This window comes from Equus caballus, chromosome 1 (genome assembly GCF_041296265.1).
Source record: "Equus caballus isolate H_3958 breed thoroughbred chromosome 1, TB-T2T, whole genome shotgun sequence".
In the NCBI taxonomy this organism is placed as follows: Eukaryota; Metazoa; Chordata; class Mammalia; order Perissodactyla; family Equidae; genus Equus; species Equus caballus.
In genome coordinates this window covers 93,454,519-93,478,961 of record NC_091684.1, presented here as the reverse complement: position 1 = coordinate 93,478,961, position 24,443 = coordinate 93,454,519, and the positions used below count along the sequence as shown (strand labels likewise).

General features: G+C 54.1%; 1 protein-coding gene across 6 annotated transcripts in view; it reads left to right on the top strand.

Annotated features, from left to right (window-relative positions):
* The window catches only part of WDFY4 (WDFY family member 4), a 299,923-nt gene extending 279,388 nt beyond the window's left edge, over positions 1 to 20,535 (top strand). For 4 of the 6 annotated variants that reach the window (XM_023648246.2, XM_070264992.1, XM_014733715.3 and 1 more), the window contains 9 exons: positions 1,672 to 1,884; positions 4,660 to 4,807; positions 5,831 to 6,015; positions 6,925 to 7,083; positions 10,903 to 11,082; positions 13,009 to 13,191; positions 15,231 to 15,315; positions 18,920 to 19,031; positions 20,055 to 20,535. In XM_023648246.2, the coding sequence (XP_023504014.2) occupies positions 1,672 to 1,884; positions 4,660 to 4,807; positions 5,831 to 6,015; positions 6,925 to 7,083; positions 10,903 to 11,082; positions 13,009 to 13,191; positions 15,231 to 15,315; positions 18,920 to 19,031; positions 20,055 to 20,121 (1,332 nt within the window). In that variant the 3' untranslated portion in view covers positions 20,122 to 20,535. The remainder of the gene's footprint in view (positions 1 to 1,671; positions 1,885 to 4,659; positions 4,808 to 5,830; positions 6,016 to 6,924; positions 7,084 to 10,902; positions 11,083 to 13,008; positions 13,192 to 15,230; positions 15,316 to 18,919; positions 19,032 to 20,054) is intronic. The other 2 variants (XM_023648250.2, XM_070264996.1) reach the window with 1 other exon arrangement.
* Positions 20,536 to 24,443: the final 3,908 nt, after the last annotated feature.

The following is a 24,443-nucleotide window of genomic DNA, read 5'->3' as shown; positions in this document are numbered from 1 at the left end:
CGTTGTGGTCACCAGCAAGTGCTTTAATACGAACGTCTGCAGAAGGCTCTTAGGTGTGCTCCAGGCTAGACGGTAGGCTGGGGAGCCACGCCTTTCATCACACCTCCCATGGCATTACCCACATGTGGCCTTCTTAAAGTCACTGTGGCCATCTGCCTCAGGAAACTAACCTGGCCCAGGTGACCTGCCTTCCCAGGCCCAGGCGTAGGGCTGCATGTCCTCCCAGAGAGTTGATAAGGGGAACCCAGGCATATTCCAGATGAATGTCTTTGGGTCCTGGGGACCCAGCTTTGGAGTTGGGCTCTGCTCAGCAGAAACAGGTGCCATCTCTCAGGTGAACCGGGACGTCCAAACACTGGCCTGCATTTCCCTTTGCTCGTGTGTGGCAACTGTTGAGAAATATTGCCAATCTGGGCACCCTATTCTGAGCCAGCACCATCCATCTGGGCTGTCTCCATGAAGGGTCGAGCAAGCTATGCTAATTTTTTTTGTTTCCTGTTAGATGTCACCTTCCGTTACAGGCAGGTGTTGCTGGCTTCCAGCGGGAGCTGTGTTCCTAAGCAGGGTGAGGTTTAGGTCCCCCTCGGAGGCTGTCAACTCAGAGCAAGTCTCCGTGGCTGAGTCTGGAACATCTCCTGTCCTCCCACCCAGGGACAGCAAGCCTGCACGTGGACAGAATGTTCCTCAAGGCCATCACACGCTTGTCTCCTAGGGCCTGGGTGAAATGCTCTTGCCTCCTGCCTTCCAGGCTGGACAGAGGTGCCCCAATCAGGGAAGCTCACATCCTGGGGACCGAGCTGCGCCTCAAAGGCAGATTCCATCCTTTCCCTTCCAGGCATGACTTAGAAAGGGCTCCACACCCAGGTGTCAATAATTTCTAGGTACTTGAGTGAAGTGAGGTCTGCTCAGTGGGGATAGATGTCCCCCTGTGGGGTTCTGAGGCCTGAAAGTTGGGGGTTGGCATGATGGATTTACAGAAACACATAGGAGCCTGCCCCAGAAATGGGGTAATTATACCTGCCAGCAAAAGGTGGTGTCAATGGGTAGAGACAACACACATAAAACCCCAGGCCAGTGCCTGGCACCCAGTAGGCTCAGTGTAACACTACGTGAGCTCTCCACACACCAGGCATGGGCACAAACTAACTTTCATATAAACGCACAAAGAAGGTGCACTTATTGTCCCCAATTTACAGATGAAGAAACTGAGGAACAGAGATGGTAAGGAACATAAGTGGCAGTCCTAGGGTCCAGTCTGCTCCAGAGCATGTCCTCCTAACTGCTTATTGTCGGCCTCCTGATGTCTGGTCAGAATTGGTGCTTCCTTTCCCTATGTCAGATCTCAGCAGGACCCCTGGACTTTATTTTCAGTTTGGTCTCTTCCATTTAGATATCGCTCCCAGACCTGCATGGCCTAGACATTCTGAACCTCATGGTTATTGTACGGAGTGCATGAGGTAGCGTGGTGGGAACAGTCAGATCTGCTCTGCCACTCATTGGAGGCAGGAATTGGGTGGTCCTTGGGTAGCCTGCGCGTCTGCCCACTTTGTGCTCTTCAAGCCCAGGAGACAGAGCCAGCATCCCGATGCATGTGCCCCCTCCTGATTTGTGCAGAGAGTGCAGCAGTCCAGGAGGGGCTGCATTTCTCATGCTCTGTGCTTTTGGTTCCAGGCTTTGGAAAGCGACTTTGTCAGTGCCAACCTCCACCACTGGATAGACCTCATATTTGGGTACAAGCAGCAGGGGTCAGCCGCGGTGGAGGCTGTCAATACCTTCCACCCCTACTTCTACGGCGACAGAATGGACCTCAGCGGCATCAGTGACCCCCTGATCAGGAACACCATCCTGGGGTTCATCAGCAACTTTGGACAGGTGCCCAAACAGGTACATCACGCCGTGCCCTTTGTCTTGCTTTCTCAAAAGAGTGTGTGCACCGTGAGCTTGGGAGGGAGAGGAAGGGAGGACGTTTTCTCCTGGGACAGGAGCAAGAGGGACTGGAGAGGCAAGACGGCCTCCAGTCATCTTCCTACCGCTTCAACGTCAGGGCTTAACCCTCAGTTACCACGTGAGGGTGATGAAGGGGATGGCATCACTAATGATAATGATGAAGGCTGCCTTCATCTGTGACATATGTGATGGATACTCCACGAAATCCACTGGATTTAATTCTTTATGTATGTATCTACCCTACACGGTTGTTGTGAAGAGCCAATGAGTTAAGACATCGAGTGCTTGAAAGTGCCTGAAATATGACTAGCATTCAACAAATGTTAGTTATTAGTGTAATTACCTCATTGAATCCTTGCATAAGCCCTGGGTACAGATCAGAAGCCTAAGGCTCAAAGGGGCTAAATAAATAACTTGCCTACCATTGCGCCGTTGGCAGGTGACAGGGTCGAGCTCCAGCCCCACCTGGCTGGCTCCAAAGCCGCATCCATATTTCCACCAGCGTGAGGGCATTGAAGTTCTGCCCCCTGCGCCCCTGGTGGAATTGCAGGGGTCACACGTGGGCCTTTTGCTCTGCTGGCTCCATCCCCCATCAGGACAGTCACGCAGCAATGTAAGGCTATGCAATCATGTTGACATTCTGATGGACAGTGTGCAAGAGAGCTCGGCGCTTATTTAACTGATCCCAGCCCTGCTGATCCCCAAACTTCAGTTCAATGTAGACACGTTCTCTTCCCAAACACAGCCATCCGGGTTCAGAAGCATAGCCCTACTAGGGCTGGGGTCCCAGCCTGGGCAGTCAGGAGCCAAATGAGTGCATAAACCCAGCCAATTCCAGGACTGTCCTGGACAACAGCTTTCCCCGCACGTAGCCATGAGGCTGGGACGGGCTCATCGCACAGTTAGTGCAAAGCTAATACATCTTTTCTGCCTGGCCTTCCGTGACATGCTGGGGTTTGCTCAGCTCCCAGGTATGTATGGGGAATGTGGGAGGGTCTGAGGGTGACTTGGAGAATGGGTGGCACATCCAAGTGTGGGTTTGGCCAAGAGGGGCTTGGTAGAAAGGAGAGAATTTCCGGAAAGAAGCTTGGGTAGCTTAATGGTTTGTTTCTTTAATATAAAAAAATATAATAATACAGGGGCCGGCCCAGTGGCGCAGTGGTTAAGTTCACATGTTCAGCTTAGGCGGCCCGGAGTTCACGGGTTCGGATCCCGGGTGCGGACATGGCACCGCTCGACAAGCCATACTGTGGCAGGCGTCCCACGTATAAAGTGGAGGAAGATGGGCACGGATGTTAGCTCGGGGCCAGTCTTCCTCAGCAAAAAGAGGAGGATTGGCAGCAGATGTTAGCTCAGGGTTAATCTTCCTCAAAAAATAATAATAATACAGAGAAAGCAATTAAATAATTCCAGGTCATAGCCACCAGCATGCAGTGTCCTGTGTTATATACTCACAGTCTTTGTTCACAAGCGAAAATATTTCCACGTGAGTGTGATGATGGAGTACACCCAATTTTCGATTCTGCGTTTGCTTAATGACATATCATAAGCGCTTTTACAAAATAATCCTAAATAATCTTCAGTCTTAGAATTCTTCAAGTGTCCCAGCCTAAAGATGGGATTAAAATGCTTCAGAACTGAGCACTGTTCCCTTGAGGGGCTGTCCCTGCCGAGGCTGTTATGGGGACCCAGCCCGTGGAAGCTTTCGCCATTCCACTCTGCAAAGAAAAAGGTTCTTTATTGAACGCTCATTTAAAAATCATCGTTCTGATTTCTGTCTGTATTGATCACCCACCCAGCTTTGCTAGATCGTCCAGCATCTGATCGAAGGCTGTAACTGAGCCAAGGATGCTCTGAGACCCCCCGGCTGCCCGCCGAGCCCCGCCTCTGCCCGTGTGCCCAGTGGAGGCCAGCTCCCCTCCCATCATGGCACCCAGTGGATGTTTCCATCTGGGAGCTGAGAAATGTGCCCCATGGCTGGAGAAAGCAGCCCAGCCTGAGCCCAGTCAGGCAGGGGAGGGTGGAGAGCTGGCACTGGCCTCGGCTGCACTCTCTGGTCCAACAGCAAGGATTCTGCCAGACAGCATGGCCACGTACTTCATGCTTTGCACGGTTATGCAAAAAGTTTGGCATAGGGACAGTTTAACAATAGAGATCTAAGAAAACTGAAAATAAGCCACTAATGGAGTTTGCCTGTACTCATTGGAATATTTGAATGGTTGCTATTAAAGAATTCTGCGTGGATGGCCAGATGGATGTGCCTGCAGAGAGTCTGTAAGGGAAAGGAAAAAAATATGGGGACTAGCTGAAGCACATGAAGAGAGATGTGATCCAGGGAGGGAAGAAGGCCATTCTGACCCCGTGATTTGAGAAGCAGCTCTCCTGAGGACCAGGGGCTCCTCCGTGAGGTCATCCTTTCCCCAAACAGCTTGGAGAAGCAGACAGATTTGGCAGCCAGGAGGGCTGTCTCAGCCAGCCCCGCACTGTGACCTCGAGAAAGTAGCTGCCCCTCTCTGAGCCCCAGGCCCCTCATCTGCAGCATCCGAGGGTTGAACCAGATGGTTCTGGTCATGCTCCCCTCGCTCAGGAGCAAGCCCAGCCCAGGCAGGCCCAGAGCGAAGCTGCAGCCGTGACTTGCACGGGGACAGCTCCTTCTCTGACCATCTTCCCTACTGACCTGTGCATGGTGCGTCTGTCCCCTCTCCTCTCCAGCTCTTTACGAAACCGCACCCGGCCAGGAGTGCCGCCGGGAAGGCTTCCCCTGGAAAGGATGTCTCCACACCCGCCAGCCTGCCTGGCCACCCGCAGCCCTTCTTCTCCAGCCTGCAGTCACTGAGGCCCTCCCAGGTCACAGTCAAAGGTAAATGCCTGGCCCTGCTTTGTCGGTGCCCTGACCCAGAGTCGTCCCTTCAGTGACTGGCGTTCCTTGGGAGGTTTGGGGGCACAGAGCTGGGCAGGTCTGGGGTCTGCCATGCTGGCCGTGTCTCCAGGCACAGCAGGAATCTGGGAGGCCTCTGCTCTGGCAGTGTCCAGGACCACTTCTGGGAGACCCTGACTTCTGAAGGCCCGCCTGTCCTTCTGTCTGTCTGCCACACACTCCTGTGTCTCTCTCATGCACACACACACATGCACACTTCTCTCTCTTTCATGCAAACACACCCCTCCTCACCTCCAGCGCCGAGGGAGGAAGTCCCAGGTTCCTGAGGGAGGGTCGCAGCCTCCACTCCTTGGTCTCTGCAGTCTCTGTTGCTCCTAAGCACGCAGGTGGGCCTGCAGCCACGAGCCAAGAGCATGTGCCTGGGGCAGCTGGCCCTGGCGTGGGTCCCTGCCCCTCGCCTCCTGGAGAAGCCATGTGTGTGTGAGGTCTGCCAGCTGTGCCACCCTGGGGCCTGCCCTGCCTTTGAATGCCCCTCTCCAGGGAATAGCATTCTGGAGTTGTATGAGGAGTGTAAGGTCGGGTCTGCTGGGACTTTTTTCTTTGAGGTCCAAGAACGAGGTCCTTGGCACACCCAGCCCTGCTAGATATGGTCCCCGGGAGGGGCAGGAAGTGCAGAGCCCCAGGTCCCTGTGGCTTTGTGCCATCTGGCCTGGTACCCTTGGCTCCTCTTCCCCTGGCATCATGCCCTAAGAAACACTGCAGGGCCGCACACTGAATGTAAGCGCTAAGTCAGGGGAGCAGCCGAGGGCCGGGGACCCGGCTCAGGGCCAGAGTCTAGCTCGGCCACTGGAGTGAGGCTTGGGAGCGAGGCACCTCGGTGAGCAGCTGCAGCCGGCCGTGTGCTTTGTCAGGTCCGGGTTGCCTGCCCCTGGCTCCTCTCCCGGCCTGGCTGAAGTGGGTGCTGTCCTTTGACCTGTGAGCTCCACCATACTGACTGGGGGGCAGATATGTATCTTTTCTCTCTAGGCTCAGAATCCCCCAAAGGAGCCATCGGCCACATCGTCCCCACCGAGAAAACCATCCTGGCCGTGGAGAAGAACAAGGTGCTGCTGCCTCCTCTCTGGAACAGGACCTTCAGCTGGGGCTTCGACGACCTCAGCTGCTGCCTCGGGAACTATGGCTCTGACAAGGTGCGTGGGCGCCAGGCAGCAGGGCGGCCTGGGGGCCTTGGCCTCATTCTGGTTGGGGCAGAGCCCAAAGGAGGCCCAGCCGCCTGTGCCCCACTTCCTCCATGTGGCTGTGCCCCCAGCCTAGGAGCAAGAGGGTTCAAGTGACAGTGCCAAGGGCCCCTGTGGGCCAAGCCTCCAGCCCACGTTGCGGGGAGTGGAGCCTGAAAGTTAGAGATGCCCTCTGCTACCTCCACAGCGGTCTTGGCCGCTGGCTGGTTACGTGGCTACATTGAGCCCCACCAGACTGTCCCTCAGTCTGAGTCAGAGTGAGCATCTAGCTGGGGCCAGAAGCAAGCCGTCTGGTCGTGTATCCTCTACCCCTGCTTCAGGCCATCCAGTCATCTCGCCTTCTTATGTGGCCCTGCCACCTCCCAGCCTCCTTTCCTGGCCTTGCTCCCCTCTCGCTCCCCCATCACACAGCATGAACTCCTGCCCACCAGACTCTCTCTTCCCCCTCCCTAGCCTTCCCCCACCGTCCTCACGAGGCAGCCAGTGGACCTGGTCCCAGATGTCACCGGACCTGGTCCCAGATGTCACCGCTCCTGGTAGCGATCTCTGACCTCCCCAGGCTGAGGCCCCAGCCTCCTGGTACTCGTTGTGCTCATGGAGAGCTCTTGCTGCATCCCCAGAACCTCCTGCCTGCTTGTCTCTCCCCACTTGCTAGAGTATGAACCCCCAGGGACAGGCCTGGACGGCCTGGATTGTGTCACCAGGGCCTGGCTTCCAAACAAGTGACACGTCCCCTGTTCCCAAGGCACACAGGCAGCCCAGTAGCATCCAGACCTGCCCTCCTCTCTCTGTCACTCTGTCCCAGGCTCGCAGCTTCGTGCCAGCCCTCGCACCAGGGCTCATCCCACTTGCCTCCCACAGATCCTGATGACGTTCGAGAACCTGGCCGCCTGGGGCCACTGTCTTTGCGCCGTGTGCCCGTCCCCTACGATGATCATCACCTCTGGGGCCAGCGCCGTGGTGTGTGTGTGGGAGCTCAGCATGGCCAAAGGCCGCCCGAGAGGCCTGCACCTCAAGCAGGTATGGTGCCTACGGCAGGGACGGTGCTTGGGGACAGGCACGGTGACTCAGGCAGGTACGGTGCCCTGGCTGCTCCAGCCCCCTGAGCACTGATGGCCCAGTTTCCTCGGCAGCAGAGAATGTGGTGAGGCGCTGAGGGGGGCACACGGCTCTGTGTCATCTGGGGGCACTGTTTCATGCCCATTGACAAGCACACAGGGCAGGTGCCTCCATGGAGACGCTGACCCCAGGGAGAGACGCTGGGCACCCATCAGGGCCAGGGACACTGGTTTCCCTGAACTCGAGAACATTTCTGAGCATTTGCCGCGGGCACTTGTACTTGCACAGCATCAACTCACCTTCTCAACAGCCCTATCAGGTCATCTCTGCTTGACAGGTGAAAAGAACAGGTGCAAGGAAGTTAAGTGACTCTCCAAGATCACAGGGCCAGAAAATAAAAGGCTTTCAGAACAGGTGTGGTCGTGGCAGGAGCAGAGCGTCAGCAGAGCGCGAGGCAGAGAACTCGTTCTGATCCTGCCCCTCAGGCCCCGGCTGCTCGTAATAATAATAATGAGCAGAGCGGCCCTCACCACTTACCTGTGACTCCGTGCTTCAACTGTAACCTCGTAACGCTCGTGCTGTTACTGCCGCTCTCAAATGCGGAAACTGAGGCTCAGAAGGGTCGAGTTTGCATCTTCACCTGGGTTTGTCTCACTCTAAACTCACGCCTTCTCCCTGTGTACGCTTGAACTTGCCCCAGGATATCTCGAGGGGACTCGGCCAACTCTGAAATGCAGATCGTTTCCACGTCTGTTTTGTCGTTAGCCGTAGAGCCCCAAAGTAACAAAAAATGAAACTCACCGCCGGCCACATTTCCTAGACTGAACGTGTCTCGCTGGCACAGACACTGAGTTTCTCTGTGCGTGTTTCAAGCCACCCCCTGTGCACGTGGTGCGTGGTGGGCACTCAGGAAACGTGAGCTGCAGGAATGATGGAGCAGGGCCCCTTAATCCTACAGAGGCGGTGGCAGCTGCTGAGAGGCAGCCCTGCGGTGCAGGTCAAGTGCAGGCTGCCTTCCCCCTGCTCTCAAAGGAAACCCTCCGAAGCCCGCCTTGGGGCTCCCTGCCTTTCATGATCTTCATCCTGGAGGTTCCCTGACTCCTTCCCTCGGCTGCTGTGTCAGGGGGCTGGGCTTTTATCCCTGTGCTGAGTGAAGAGGCTGTGCCTTCCCCGTGTGGAGGAATCTCCCAGGCATCACTGTGGGATGGCGGGAGATTCAGCCCAACCCCAAAGCCCGCCTTGGGGAGCCGGGAAAGCAACCTCCCACGGCTGCTCCCAGCTGCTGTTCAGTGGGGAAGCTGCACTGTGAAGGCCCCGGTATTGACAGCATAAAAGTGTAATTTATCATCCTCTCCTTCTTCTAAATCAAGAGAAAAGCGACGGACGGGGAATCCCACATGCTCTTAATTCCTCGGTGAAATAAAGCTCTTTATCATTCACCCACAGAGGCTGACACGGCCTTGGGGATCCCCCAGACCACCAGCTGCTCAGCAAAGGGAATCCATGCCTGCCTTGTAGACAGAGAAGTCATCATTAAATAGCTTCATAAACAGTCTTTACAAGTATTTTATTTTAAGAGCTATTACAACATTAAAGACAAATTTCAAATGGACAAATTTGAAATTTATTCCAATTTCAAATTTATTGAAACAAATAAAATATGTTTATTCTATTTTCACCCAGCCTATTAAGTTGTTTCCACTTTTTTACCATCTCCATCATTTGCATTTCAATTGTTCCATATTATTCCATTGTGATAACATTATATTTCGATTGTTTCATTGTCGATGCCCCACATTTGAATAAACCATTCCTTCTAAACCTAGACAATTACCTTGCTTCCAAGTTTTAACTATTTTAAACAGTGCCGCAGAAAACATCTTCTATAGATCGCTGTTTGCTTCTGATTAAATGTTTCCTTAAAGTGAATTTCAAGAAGCAGAATAACCAAGCAGTGACATAATGCTTTCCATAATGGTTCTATAGCTTTGCAATGCCACCAACCATAAATGTGGTCCCTATCTCACCACAAAGTATCCAGCATGGGGAATTATTTTCAGAGGTTTGGATTTCTCTGAATTTTAATTAAATTTTTTAATTAATTTTTTTTTAATTTAGAAATTTTTATTTTTTGCTACTTTCATTAGGTATAAGATGATACAGTGAAGTTTTGCTTGGCCACGTAGAGAGGTATTAGTCTGAGAAAACAAAAGAGCTGGTGGAGAACACATTTAAAACTGCTCTCCCCCTTCACTGATTTCCCTGGTCTTTCCAGAAGGGGTGGGGGTGCTGTTGCCAGTGATGCTTTTAGTTTCCAGGCTGGTGGGAGGCAACAAACCTCACGCAGGTGGGCAGTGTGTGCCCGCAGGCTGGTCCCTGGCTCTCCAGCACCTCCCCTGCAGAGCGCGGCAGATGGCTCCATCTTGGGCGCTCAGGCTCAGAGCTTCTCTCTCTGGACCCCTAGCCCTCAGCCCTGGGTCCTCTGGCCTGCACTCTTTGCAGTCGCCGTGTTCCCAGTGGTCAGAACTTAGTCATCAGAATACTCCTGTCAAATCCTCCACTTTCCTCTCCTCATGTAGACAGTTTCCCTTCTCCTGGGACGACCAAATCTTCTTCCTAGGGTCACGCCCGGAACCTTGCCAGCACCATCTAACGGGTGCTGTGTTAGGATCCATCGAGGACAAATGGGAATCCATGGCAAAACTTTTAATTGCTGTGACCAGGCAAAGTCATTGAAAAATGATGCTCAGCCTCATTGACCTGAGTGAGTGACAGTGGAGTGTCCTGAGGGTGCAGGTTTACCCCTAGATGGGTCAGCACAATCGCGTTTCAGAGCACCACCTCCGCACTTCTCTGGCTGACTCCAGAGGGCGGCAGGCACGGGTGTGCACAACAGCTCTCAGATGAGGCTTACCCAGCAGCCTTTGGGACGGTTGTAATGGAAACCATGCTGTTACCGGCGACCGTGGGCCTGAGGGTGCCAGTGTGCCTGGCAGACTGCCCCAGCCCCTCAGGAACATGTTCCCAGGGAGCAAGGCTTCTGGCCAGATCTGGACACATAGCCGTCCATGAGCCAGGCCAGGCCCTGCACAGGCCAACCTAAGGGCCAAGACCAAGGCCCTGAATGACCTGCTGCCACGTGGCCAGACTGGACATGAACCCAGATCCCTCGGACATGAAAAGTCACATCTTTTCAATTATGACCTGACCTCACCGCCTTCTTCCCAGTTTAGCTTTCAGGCATGTTTCTGAGGCTCCCTTAGTGTGGTGCGCAAAGTTGAGCATGCGTGAGGGCTCGGGAAAAGCCAGGTTGCGAGGCCTCACCGCAAGAGTTTCTGAGGCAGGGGGTCTGGGAAGGGGCCTAAGAATTTGCATTTCTAATGAGTTCCCAGTTGATGCAATGCTGCTGGTTGGGGCACCACACCTTGCGAAGCAGCTCTCTTGCATATTAATAGTGGTGTGTGCTGCTTCAGGATGCAAAGCTAATGTGGAGGACTGCAGAGCATAAGGGCCCTACTGGGGTCTGTTGAGTTCTGACAAAAGGACTACTGGTTCTCCCCAGCTGGGCCTCAACCCTGGAAACCCCTGGAACTGAGAGGCCAACCATGGACGCATGCACTCACACACACACACTCCCCACAGGCTTTCGGATCACTGAGTCACTCTGAACTCCTGTTTCCTCACCTGGGACCCAGCAGAAAAAGGGAGGGCAGAGTGTCCCTCCAAGTAGCTGGATTAAGCGTCCTTCTCATAGCCTGTGGGTCTGTCTCCTGTCCCTAGGCCTTGTATGGACACACCCAGGCTGTTACATGCCTGGCTGCATCAGTCACCTTCAGCCTCCTGGTGAGTGGCTCCCAAGACTGCACGTGCATCCTGTGGGACCTGGACAACCTCAACCATGTGGCCCGCCTGCCTGCCCACCGGGAGGGCATATCCGCCGTTGCCATCAGCGACGTCTCGGTGAGGCCCCTCTTTCTCAATGTGTGTGTCCTCAACATGTCTGTGAGCCTGTGTGGTAGCATGCGTGGTAGCATGGTGGACAGTGCCCCAGAGAAAACGCAGGGGCGGAGAGATGCTGGCTATCCCAGAATGCTGAGAGGGCCCCAAATGTGTGGAGCATTCTCTACACAGGAGGGTGGAGCCATCAACATGCGCAGCACCTGGGTCTAGATTCTATGTTTGCTTCTGTGTTTTTCTCCCTCTGGGTGGTGGGGTGGTGGGAGTGTGTTCTGGCACGGGCTTCAGGGGGTTGGGGCAAGAAGTTGGCTTTGATGAGGGATGTGCTAGGTTTGACTGACTAATTCAGCTAGTTGACTGCAAATCGGTGTTGACTCAGCAGGTGTCTCTGGTCTCCAAGGCAGGAAGGGGACTTCCTCTGCTTGTCCTTTCATGCTGGCTGTTAAAGATAAGCCTGTTAGGAACGTGTGTGTGTGTGTGTGTGTGTGTGTGTGTGTGTGTAAGAGATAGATAGAGTTCAAGAGATATTAGTGTGGAGCTTTTCCCAGCTTCCCCATCATAGAGCATGGAGCTTCATAGGAGGAGGAAGAGGACATGATAGAGGTGCCCCCTGGTGCCAACTTTGGCTGAAAGCTGTGCTCCTGGTAGGCTTGAATCCAGGGTGAATTTTAGATGGGCAGGTGGAGGATGGATGGATGAGTGGATAGATAGGTGGATGGATGGATGGGGGAATGGATGGACGGATGGAGGGAGGGGTGTAGGGAGGGATGGCGGGATGGATGGAAGGAGGGATGGAGGGATGGATGGATAGGTGGGCAGCTGGAGGGATGAATGGGTGGATAGATGGCAGGTGGGTGGAGAGATGGATGGATGAATAGTTAGGTATGTGAGTGGATGGATATTTGGGTGAATTAGTGGGTGGATAGGTGAGTGGGTAGAAGGAGGATAGACGGATGGATGGTGGGTGAATGGATGAATGGGTGGTAGACAGGGGAAGGCATCCAGCCCTGTCTAGGAGAATATAAAACGCATAAGGAATTATGTCCCCAGACCTCAGAGAAGAGTGATATAGGATAACAACTTGTTGAACTCATCTTGTCCTGAAGCCATTTGGGTTCCCTAAGTGCTTGCTGGGCCCAGTGCTGGATGCTGGGCAGAGATGTATCAGACATAGTCCCTGGCCTCAGGCATCCTCTAGCAAACAGTTCAGGAAGGGACATGATGGAGCCCAGCCCATGGAGCTGTGGAGGGGCATGGAGCTCCCTATATCCCTTCTGTCATTAGAGTAAGATTCAAAGACATGGCCGCAGGTGGTTCTGTGGGTCCTTGGTGACAGTGGCCACTGCTCCTTTGGACACAAAATAAACGGACTTGAGAAGCAAACACCCTGGACAGAAACATTTCAGGACATGCAATGAGGACATGTCTCCTCAGAAATTCCCTCTGGAGGGACGTTGTTCAATTTTATGAGCCACATGCAGTCATTTGAACCTTGGTACCCTGCCCTCCTCTAGGTGATGTCCAAAGCTTCTTCATGGGGACAGGGCTGGCCAGCCAGGTGCAGGCCCTGTGTCCAGAGCCAGGGGTGGTCTCCAGGCTATATCTCCTATGCCAGTCAGTATACTTCCAGGGAGGGGGCTGTGGGAGGAGTCCAAAGGGTGAGCCAGTCAGCCTGTGCTGGCGAAAGCAATGTCCAAACACATGATTGCAGTATGGAAAGAACTAGAAGTTTATAGTTATGTGAAAACACAGCAGACCTGTGAGTCAGCTGGGAAGAGGTGGGTGTCTGGAGGTCTTGGAGTACCTCAGTTAGTCTTTAGAAGATGGCAGGTTGAGGATGCTTGGGTGTACAAACTGAGTGGCTGAGCAAGTGGCAGATGGGCAGGCGCAGTCCACAGCTTGGAGTGAAGCCAGCTTTCACTGCTGTAGGGCACCATTGTCTCCTGTGCGGGAGCCCACTTGTCCCTATGGAACGTCAATGGACAATCCCTGGCCAGCATCACCACAGCGTGGGGCCCAGAAGGAGCCATAACCTGCTGCTGCGTGGTGGAGGGGCAAGCATGGGACACAAGTCATGTCATCATCACTGGGAGTCAAGACGGCATGGTCCGGGTAGGTGTGTCTTGGGCAGAATGAGGGCATGGTACAAGAAATGTGTTCATCTCCATTCTGTTCACTTCCTCCAATGGTCCAAATCTATGGGCTGCATTTGAGACCATTCCAGATCAGGTCCCCACAGCAAGTGAGGGCAAGAGCAAGGCTCTTTCCAGACAAAAAGTAAATAAGTAAATAAAATTATATATAATTTTATACACATCTACACTCATAAAATGAAATAAACACTTATTGTCACACGATATGAAAACTGAATGGCCAAATGCATAAGAACATAGCCCACTGATGAAGAGAGATATTTGGGCCATCCATTCATCCATCCACCCACTCATCCATTCTGTCCTCCAACTATTTATCTCTCTGCCATCCATCCATCCATCCTTCCAACCTTCTATCCACCTCTCCATCCATCCATCCATCCTTCTATCCACCTCTCCTTCCATCTACCCATCCATCCATCCACCTGACTATTTGTTCCGTTAACTATCCATCCATCCATCCATCTGTTGAACTTTGGCTCTGTGCCAAGCACATCATATACGCCACAGGGCACACAGAGATTAATGATAGACAGACCCCTTGTCCTTAATATGCTCATATTCTAGAAGAAAAGACAGAAAATATATGTATGTGGTTCATGCTGTGATGGGGATAATCAGAGAGTGCCATGGCTCCTCCGAGTTGGGCCATGACAAGGGAGAACATCAAGAAACCAAGAAGAGAAGGAAGGGAAGCCCTGAGGTGGAAGAGCGTGGGAAGAACAAATACAGGCGAGTTTTCAGAGACTGACAGGAAAGGTGAAGCAATGGGTAAAGATAAGGCATACTTAAGAGGCTTACTCAAGAAACTGTCACTTGACGTCCACAGTTTATGAAAGGAAATGTCAATAGAATGCCACAAGGTATTCAGGAAAATGTCCACTGAATTCTACAAACAGTTATGAAAGCTTGCCGTGTGCCCACATGGCTAAAACTTAGCCTTGCCCTCCAGGGGCCTCCATGCTCAAAGTCTCAGAAGAATCATGGAGACGATGCTCTCAGAATGAGAATGAATAGCATGGTGGGGTCCATGAGGAGAATGGATTCATTTTCAACAGAGAGGCGTCAGAGGAGGCATCATTTCAGCTGAGTCCTGAGGACGAGGAGAAGTCAGAGCACATGGAGAGGACCATGCAGGCTGGGGGCCAGCGTGCATAGACAGGAGAGACAAGGCTGAGGAGGGCCCCGAGAAGTCCCCTTACAGGGCTGCAGCTCTGGGCTGTGAGGGCACAGGGTCTCTGCAGAGAGCAGGGTGTCCTGGGGTGGCCAGGAAGTAAGGTCATGATAGCTGGGGCTTGGTAGGTCGTGGTCCACGCTGCGTGTCCCTCAGAGGAGCCTGAGCTGGCTGAGCAGCAGGTGCATGTCCTTCGTGGGCCTGCCCACAGCACTGGGAGGGGGGTCTCTCCTACACTCAGCGCTCATTCGTTCAGCACGGTGACTGAGCTCCTGGGACGGCCCAGCGCCCTGCTAGGCCTGCCATGGAGCTCACAAGAGCATGTAAGTGTAGGCTGGTCCTCGTCCTTCAGCGACAGAAAATCCAGACTCAGCAGGTGAGGAGCCAAGTGTGGTCAGCTTGAGGGCATTCACCGCAGGCTCTGGGACCAAAGACCAGACACGGAGGACAGGGAGGCCCAGCTTCTGGGCGTGAGGGAGGCCTCCAGGGAGGGTGGCTGGCGGACAGGAGGTCTTAGCTAAATAAAATGATAATAAACTGGCTGCTGAATCTTGTCCCTGAAGGGAAGGGGCTGAGGAGATGGAAAGGACGCGGGGGTGGGAGTGACACATCCAGGCTGCACTGGCACTCTTGGCTAGACCTCAGCGAAAGGAAGGCGAAGCCTGAGTACCCTTCTTCCGAGGATACATTAAGACCAGGAGTGAGGGGGGCCATGCCCCCAACTCTCCCCTCAGGCTCCCCCAGGTTTGAAGGAGTGGGATGGGCACCGAGCCTGCAGACGGGATCACTTCCCCAGCCCATGGCGTTTTCTCTTTTCTGGACAGATTTGGAAGACTGAGGAAGTGAAGATGTCTGTGCCTGGACAGGCAGCGCCAGAGGGGCCCTCAGCTCAGCCTCCAAGCCTGAGAGGTAACTGCCCTGCTGGGGCTGCGCGTGGGGTGCCCTCGCCTTGCTCAGCCCTCCCTCCGCTCTCCCCGCCTCCGCCCAAGGGCTGCAGCTCCACCCAGGCCTGCAGAGCCCAGGGAAGCCACGGAGATGCTCCCAGGTCTGGGGGGACAGGAGCACAGTTGACCGTGAGCTGCTGGTGGAATTTGAAGCCATGTAGAGAAACACTGTTGAGTTCTGGCCTCATCCTGCAGGGATCAGCCGACTCCTTGGGGCGGTCCTTGGATGTGTGAACAGTGGTGGCAGTGGTTGTCAGGTGGTTCAGGAGCTGGGATACACCTCGCAGAGCTGGGTCTGTTGCTCTTCGTTGCCTGGATGTCTCTGGGATGCCAAACTCCCCAGCCCAGGGCCCGGGTCTGCTGGCTCCTCGCCTGGAGAGCCAGGCTGCAGACAGGAGCAGTGAAGGGCCTTGCTGGATCCCCAGGGAGGGGAGGCGGTTCCACAGGCCCCAGCCCGCCCTGTTGATTCTGGCTCAACACCCCACGGCAAGTTCCTGAGTGCGTCTGAGGGTCATTGACATCAGCATCCCCCAGGAGGCTTATTAAAAATGTGAATCTGGGTTCTGTTCTCACCCCAACCCCTGGGAAAAGATTGGAGGCTGTTAGAATTTCATGTCTAACAAGTCCCCCACTAGGTCTCGGTGTGCAGCAAAGTCAGAGAACCACTCTTCTGGAGCAGAACCCTCTTTGGGTTGTGGCAGATGGGACTGAAGTAGGAAAATCTGTTCTACCTTCTACCATCTTGGCCAGTGGCACCCCCACCATGGCCACCGTCACGGAGCCATGAGGGAGAGAGCTGACCATGAGCAGTTTCCGTTTGCACTTTCCATGCATTCTCTTACTTCTCACAGCACCCCTATGAGGTTGATGTTACTTTGACCCCGTGTGAGAGATGAGGAAACTGAGTCACAGAGAGGTTGAGTAACTTGCCCAAAGTTGCCCAAGCATATTCCTATGATCATTCTCACTTCCAGCACCAGAGTAGACACGACCTCAGCCACAGATACTGCCACATAATCACCACCACCACCAGACAACACCCTCCACGATGAGCATAAACCTCACCATCAAAGCTATCACCTCCTTCTCTTCTCACCTCCTAGTGTCTCCACCATCACCTTCTCCAATGCAGCCAACCTTTCTCAGCTCTGTCGTAACGAAAGAGTCTGGCCCAGAACTGAGACATCTTTCTTGGTGCCCATGATTCAAGGAGACATGTTACCGTGAAGCAAGAATTCTCCCATCATCTGAGCCCTTCTGGTTTGCTCTGTAGGCCAGGACCCATGATCATCCATGGGAGGGAATTTTCCAGATTGCTGAGGGCTGCCTTCTGAAACAAGTAGCCCTTTTCAGTTAGTTCATTTCTAAAATGTACTCCCGCACCTCCTTGATTCGCGTAGTCACCGATTTGTGATTCTTTATTCACACAGCACCCACAGACATCTGCTCAGCCCCTTCTAGGTCCTAGGCTCCGCGTGGGAATCCCTGCCTTTCAGATACCACCATCCAGGAGCCTCGTCAACAATTTGGGCTGACCCAGAAGGGTGGCCCCACAAGGATCTACAGCCACACTCAGTTCACAGGTCCTAGTGTCTCTAGGGTCCATGGGATCTAGCAGCCCATCTCAGCGTCAAAAGAAAGATGTGTGAGGCCTGTGCATTGTGAGGAACTGAGAGCGCTTCTCCAGAGAGCAGGGGCCAAGCCCCCTCCTCTTCCCCCCCACCCCCCACCTGGAGGAGGGGCTGGCGCAAGGTTCCCACGCAGGGTTCGGGTGCCAGCACACTATTTCAGTCCTGGGCAACACTGCCCACTTCTGAAGCTGTTGAGGTCCAAAAAGCTAAATGCATTAGCTCAGTCCTTGCCGGACAAGTGGATGTCTGACCAAGAATGCTGGCTGGGTGGGCAGGTGGATGGACAGAGGGACAGAGGACCACAAAGGACCCCTCAGGGCCATCCCATTGGTTCTGGAAGTGCTAGTGGATTCACGGGTGTCCACTCACGATCAATGGTTGTGTTCACTGGTCATGGGGTCTAGTGAGATGAAAAGTGAGGTGAAAAGCCAGAAACAAGAAAACTAGACCCAGCTGTGTCTCCAGCAACTTCTCTGGCCCTCAGTTTCCCCCTCTGTCAAATGAAGGCGCCTCTTGCACATCCTAATTTGTAGGGAGCTGACGATACAAAATTAATAGATAGAGACGAGAAGGTACTCAACAAAATGCGGCTCGTTATTATCATTTCCTCAGACTTCTAGGAGACTCTCCCCTAACACGCCGGCTGATGACATTAGGGAACTTACAAGATGGTTTCAGGACGACAGGAGCCCCGGGTCCACATCCTTCCCCGGCTGCTTGTCCGGACCTGAGGTCACCACTGTCCTGTAGTATCAGCTGCCAGGGTTATGGTTACAATTTATGGGAGGATTAGGATGAGAGGGCCCGAGGGCACGGATTTTATATTCATAAAAATCAGGCCGGGCCACTGTGCAGAGTTAGCAAATCCACGTGCACATTTACAAACCTAAGCACCGGAGGCCTTGCTCTCCTAATATTGCTCGAAACTGTTTCATTGGAAAGGGACCAGTATTGGGCCAACACACGGATATTTGCCTGGGTCCCCTTGGTGTGTATATTGCTCAATCCCTCAAATGTCTTCAGGTGCAGGAAAGGAGATCTTTGAAGATCTAAAGGATACTGTATTTGTGTGCACAGGTCATCCAGATTCTGCCCGGAATTCATTTCTTTGTCATTGGGACCCAGCTGAGTACAATTCATTTTAGGCATCGCCCCCTAGATTTGGACTCAATCTGGTATATAAACAGCGCCTGGGAAGAGCTGCTTGTTGGGAATTTTCCACAAACACAAAATGCGCGTGCATTTCCTGGTGCACAGGCCTGTCTGACACATAAGTGGCCACCCCAGGACAGCTGAGGCAGCTCCATCATTTCTGCCCTGATTCCAACCGAGTAACTTCGCAAGGACAGACCCAGCTGATGTCTCTCCCTCTCACCCTCCTCACTGAAGGAATTGCTGTCTGTCCCCAAATGCAGTCATTAAAATGAGTGAAGTAACAATCATTGAGTTATATTTTTGGAAAAAAACATTCTCGGCATTTAATTATTGGTTGTGGCGTGAGAGGATTCAGATAAGTTGATAATGCCGACTTTATGTAATTTATTTTTACTAGGCAATTATGGGCTGCATTACATCCTGGCAGCAAGGTATTGTGGGGCATCTTATTAAGCATAAAGCCAGTAAACACTGATGAACAATTTTGCTGAACTAGGCATGCAATTTAGAAAGCAATAATACACAAATCCAATTTGGTACACAATGGATACCGCAGCACGTCAGCACATGTAACTATCGCAGCCTGCAAATTAAATTGGGACGGCCCTTTTTTTGCAACAGCACAGGCCAAGATTAAATATATTTCCCCCCTCAATTTAACAAGTTGCTGACCACAAATATAAATATGTGCGTGTGCGTTTGCGGTCCTGTGTGTGGACGTACATGCGCATGTGTGTGAAGCCACTCGGGTTTTCTAACTATTCTCCCGTATGCTCCCCACAGGCCCCAGGTGGGAGAAGAATCTTGCCCTGTGCAGAGAGCTGGATGTCAGCGTTGCTTTGACAGGGAAGCTCAGCAAAACCAGCCCTGCGGTGACAGCTCTGGCCGTGTCCAGGTAAACATGGCCTGTCTTCTCCGGGCTTCCAGCAGAGGGCGCTGTGGCCACCCCCTAGGAAGGTTCACGGCTCTTGCCCTGGGAGGCGGCCTCACTCCTCAGGGACCTAGGAGGGCCCCCCATGCACAGGATGCAGGCGAGGTGGCCATGCACGGCCCTAGGAAATGTTTTTTTTTTTAACACACACATGTTCTTGCTCTCTCTCGAATATCCATGAATTCATAAAGAAATCCAAAGGTAAAAAAAGGTATATTGCTTCGTAATTTTATCCTAAAGAGGGACTTTTTTCCTGAAGTCCACTGCCGATGGTGACATTTGGTGTGATGATTATCCTACATCACAGAAGATGCCTCTCGAGGGCTCCAAGCCAACAGAGACGAGACGAGTGTCAGATACTACACTCTATAGGGTTATTTTATTCTTCACGTTCCCCAGTGGTGGCACTGACGATCATTAACCCACTCCACACACTGACAAGTGCCGTCTCAGAGCCTGTGGCCCTTCAAGACCTGCTTTCTTTCCTCCCTCCTTGCTCTGGAGTGGGCCACTCGGGGTCCGTGGTGGTGAGAACCACACGGGGTTCTAGATGCCAGGCTGAGGTAGGGTGGGGCCAGGGGAAAGGAGCAGAAAGTGCCATGCCGAGCCCTAACTCCTTGCTGGAGAGCTTGTCATTCCTTCTGCCCTCGGGGCCTGGCTGTATCGCTCATGGGACAGCAGCACCTGGAGATGCTGGAGAGAAAAAGTCAGGGCCCTGCCCTGCTCCCTGGAGCCCGAGCATCTTGGAGCTTCCCCTCAGTGCTTTGGGCGCCACAACCCTCATTGTTCAAAAGCTCCCCCCAGGTCAGAACAGTCCCCCGTTCACCCGCTCCCGCACCCTGCTTCAGGTGGAGGCCAGGTGCTGGCTCCTTGGGGTCCTGGACTGAACCTTGTGTTGCAGCGTTTCAGTTTTCTGAGTACCGGCTGGGATATGCAGGACTCACACGCTCGCCTCTGACATGCTTGTCTCTTCTTTCTCTTCCCAAGAAACCAGACCAAACTCCTGGTCGGCGATGAGAAGGGGAGAATATTCTGCTGGTCTGCAGAGGGGTAGGAAGAAAGAGACAGCGGAGGGTCTGGTGCAGCAGTGTTTCCCCTGAGGGCCGGGAGCACCGGCAGAATGTGAGCTGATACAGGGCCTGGGGCGCAAAGAAAACCCCAGGCCTCCCCTCCACAAGGTCCCTGAGGAAGAAGCTGCTGGCCATCAGAGCCACACCCTGAGCCCTCTCCATGGCCCTTGGGACTCTGGCCTTGGATTGCACAAGGATGCACTTCTATAAGACGGATAAGAGCGCACGTCGGGGGCCTGCCAGCAGCATGCTGGAAACTGTGACTCCCTGATGCCAACCTGCACGTGACTCACCTTTTCAAAGGGCTTATTGCACTGAAAAAAAAAGTGGATGTCTTACTGGAAACTGATGGGAAATATTGTATTGTCTTTATTTTATTCAAATGACCATTTTCAAAAGGCAAGGCTCTTGAGTTTAAAATCGCCACCCTTTTCCACTCAGGTATTTGCCTCTCCATACTTAGAAAGGCAGGGAGCCTGGGGCAGCGCAGCCCACTGAGGAGTGTTTCTCAGCCCCTCCTGTCTCCCTCTGCAGAATCCTGCTCATCTCGCCCGCTGTGCAGGGGCTCATGGGGAGCAGGGGCGACACTCAGGAGGCCCAGCTTCCGTGGCTGAGGCCCAGGATGCGGACACGGTGGCCACTCATTGCGGGTGTAGGGAAGTCAGCCTGGGGGTACACACCTGCCTGGTGTGCATGCTTGCATCTCTGCACCCACAGTGGGCGGTGGGTCCCGGGCAAGCTCGAGTGTGGCAGGCTCCTCTCCGGGACCTGTCCTTACAAGGAGGTCGAGAGGCCAAGTCCACACACCGATGTGGAGCTGGAGCTCATCCTGGGAACATCTGGGCTGCTGTGTGACTCGTTCTCCATCTGAAAATGCACGGCACGTGGGGAGTTAGCCCCTCAGAGGAATTCTAGTACCTTCCAGTGCCTGGGTTGCTCTTGGTTCAGTCCTTGGGCACAGAAGACATCAGCCTCATGCTGACATCCTGCCCCCACCCCAGCCTTTCAGAGCTCCTTGAAGAGAAGTTCACCGGCCTCGGAAACGAGATCAAGCTCAGGTGGGCCACAGGGATCTGGGGTGACGGAGCTCCCTGGCTTTAACTCTCCTCCTCGAGATTTCTCCTCTGGGGAAGACCAATCTTTCCCATATTTTTCCAAGCCCTGCAGAGGTCCTGATGGGTGTTGCCTCTCAATTTAGCTCAGGCCTGGAGATGGCAAGAAAATGGACTCTGTGTCTTCCAGCCTGGGTCATCTGGCCTCCAGGGGGCAGTGACTCCATTTAAAGATAACTATGAAGGAAGTGAAGGTGGTGCGTGTGAGCTGCGTCAACAATAGTGGGTGAGGGATGCTTAGGGTCTAACTGGAAACTCCGAGGTCTTTGCAGAGGGGAAGATGGAGGAGGAGGTGCTTCTCAGGTCCAGGGCCCCCCTCTGAGCTGGCTGCGGAGGGCACGTGTCTGACCCCCACCCAAGGACCACCCCGCCCCCTGCACTGTCTGCGTGCGCTGTTAGCAGACAGCCCATTTGCAATCCCCTAGTCAGTCTGGGGCTGCACTGGAGGCCCATAAATTGAAGAGCAGAGAGCGCTACTCCCCAGGAAGGCCAAGAAGTGGGGTCATAAATATCAAGGCTGGGCCTGCTGTCATGTTTCAAAAGACGACACACAAAATCTACCCAGGACTGAGAGGTCTGCAGGCCCGAAGGCTGCCTGGGGCTCATTCATTTAGCCACCACTTCCCAACCACTGCCTTTTGCTCCCCCACATCACAGGGAAAATGAGGGGGTGGAGTTGGGGCTTGTTGCTGGGGTCTTGGGGTTAAGATGTCTGCGCAAACAAATGTGAGGAGCGGTGGAAGGGCTAAACAGAGAGACATCTCACGCCCAGGGGAAGGCACAGGTGACATTCTGGCGGTATCCCCTTGCTAAGGTCACCATAACAGGACCACAGGATGGGGGACTTAAACATCAGAAAGTGTTCTCCCAGTTCTGGAGGGTAGGAGTCCGAGATCAAGGTGTCGGCAGGGTGGGTTCCTTCTGAGGCCTCCGTGCTTGGCTTGTGGACGGCCGTCTGCTCCCTGTGCCCTTGCATGGTCTTCCTGTTGTATCTGGGTCCGAATCTCCTCTTCTTATAAGGACACCAGACCTACTGCATTAGGGCCCACCCTAACAGCCTCATTTTAACATGTGAAATTTGGGGGGGCACAATTCAGCCCATAACACTTGCCCTAGAACGAGACCGGGGAGCACAGAAATGACTTGGCCCCATGGAGATGGGGAGCAAGCTCTTATAGGAAAGGGGGGCAGACTCGGCAAAGGCTGTTGGGCTGGAGGTGGGAAGAACAAATGGGCAAAGACGGAAGGCAAGCTAGAGGCCGGGAGGAGGAGAGGCTGTCGCTCTGGTGCTGCAGGGGCTGGAGGCTGGTGACTGGCAGGGTGAGTGGGAGTGAAGGGCAGAGATGGACCATCCACCCCATGGAGCAGTATTCCCTGTACCCAGCTCACAGGAGATGCTCCACAAGTGTTGTTTTAAGTATGCGGGGATGAGTGAATGAGCCATGGTGGGGACATTTCAGAGTTGGTGGCACCGGAAGTGAAAACAGCTCTGAGTGATGGCAGGTCCAGGCAGCAGCCCCTCCCTGGGTTGGGCGAAGCAAGGTGGAGAGAAGAAGACAGGAAGAGATTTGAGGAGAAGGGCTGGTTGTGGGCCCGGGATGTGGCTGGAAACGACGCCAGCAGCCTGGGTGAAATGGTTGACCCCATCCATGATGCTGGGAGCCTTGCAGGCACCTGTGGGAGCAGGAGAGGGCTGTGGGTGGAGCGAGCCCTGAGGAGGAGTGTGGGGGAAGGCTCACCGGGGTCTCTAGCATCTGTGTCAGTGAATATTCAGGGGACCGCCCGGTAGTAGCCTCTTTCCTAGGGTTGCTCAAGCGAGAGCCCTGCATTTCCCCAGGGCCTCCAGCACGCTCCTTCAAGGCCAGCTCTCTGGTGTCTGGAGGACAGAAGCTGCCGTGCACACACAGATCCAGAGGGGAACGGGGACACCCTGGGCCCTCACTGAAGGCCTGGTCCAGACTCCAGAGGGGTCAGAGCAGAATCTGCTGGGGGAACAAACAGAGAAGGACAGGAATGGCGGCAGAAAAGCCCCAGGCACAGCAGGAGTCCAGAGTCCAAAGGCTCTCGGCAACTCGGGGAGCAGGAGGCGCTTGCTGGCCTCAGTGTTTCAGAAGTCATCCAGCTGGGGCTGGGGTCCCTGAGGGTTGTCAGTGATGGAGGGAAGGCTGGGCAGAGGCCTGAGCGGTGGGGAGGAAGACAGGAGGCTGGGCACCAAGGCACCCAACAGAGGGACAGTCAGGGCGGAGGCCAGGGGCACTGACAGACTGGGCCGAGGTGTGAGGGCCACACGGATGCAGGGCTGCCAGCACCCCAAATCCAACAGGCACAAGGGGAACCCAGTGCAGGAGCAGTGCCAAGCTGTCCAGTCACAGCTTGGTACCCGGAGACCAGAATCTGAGGACAGGTGCTCACAGTGAGGGTCACGATAACAGCAGCACCCTGGGACCAGGCAGACTGAGCCCCATTCCCAGCATCCTCACATCTTGCCAATGTCAGCCTCAGTTTCTATATCTATCAAATTGGATCCCAGGGTCTACCTGATGGCTTGTTGTGAGGTTAAAATCATACCTGTTGATTTTACGGAGGGATGAAGCAAACGACAGACTGACTGTCCCCGACGTGATGCAATCTTTCAACACATTGCTCATTCATCCACTGGCCAGTGTCCTTTCTTGCTGTGCCAAGCCCTGTGCTGGGGCCCCAGGGGCAGAAAACTATCCTGCCCGTGCCCGGAGAAGCCCCCGGCCTGGGCTGGGGAGAGGCCCAGAGAAAACAGGACGGGAGGCACACTCTCACACCCGGTGCTTGATCAGGCTGGAGCAGGCTGCTCACACGGTGGCACGGCTTCAGGAGCACCCTGACATGCAGGTCCAGCTCTCAGGCTCCTGATTCCAGCTAGAGCAGAAGCCACAGTCCGCACGTTCAACCATCTCCAGGGTGATGCTGATGCTGGCTTGAGAGTCCCCACTGGAGACACTGTGGAGTAGACTGTGACAGGATGCAGGCATTTGCCCTCTGCCACTCACCCTGCAGTCTCAGGGCAGGTGGCTTGTGAGGGGCTTCTCTGGCCTCTGAGATCAGAGACCCTCCTGTTCCACTCACTTTCTCCGTCTCAGCCTGAGACCACAGCCACGCTCAGCTCCCTCCCGGCTGAGCTCCTCCCCATGGCAACTTCTTCATAACTGTGAGACCAT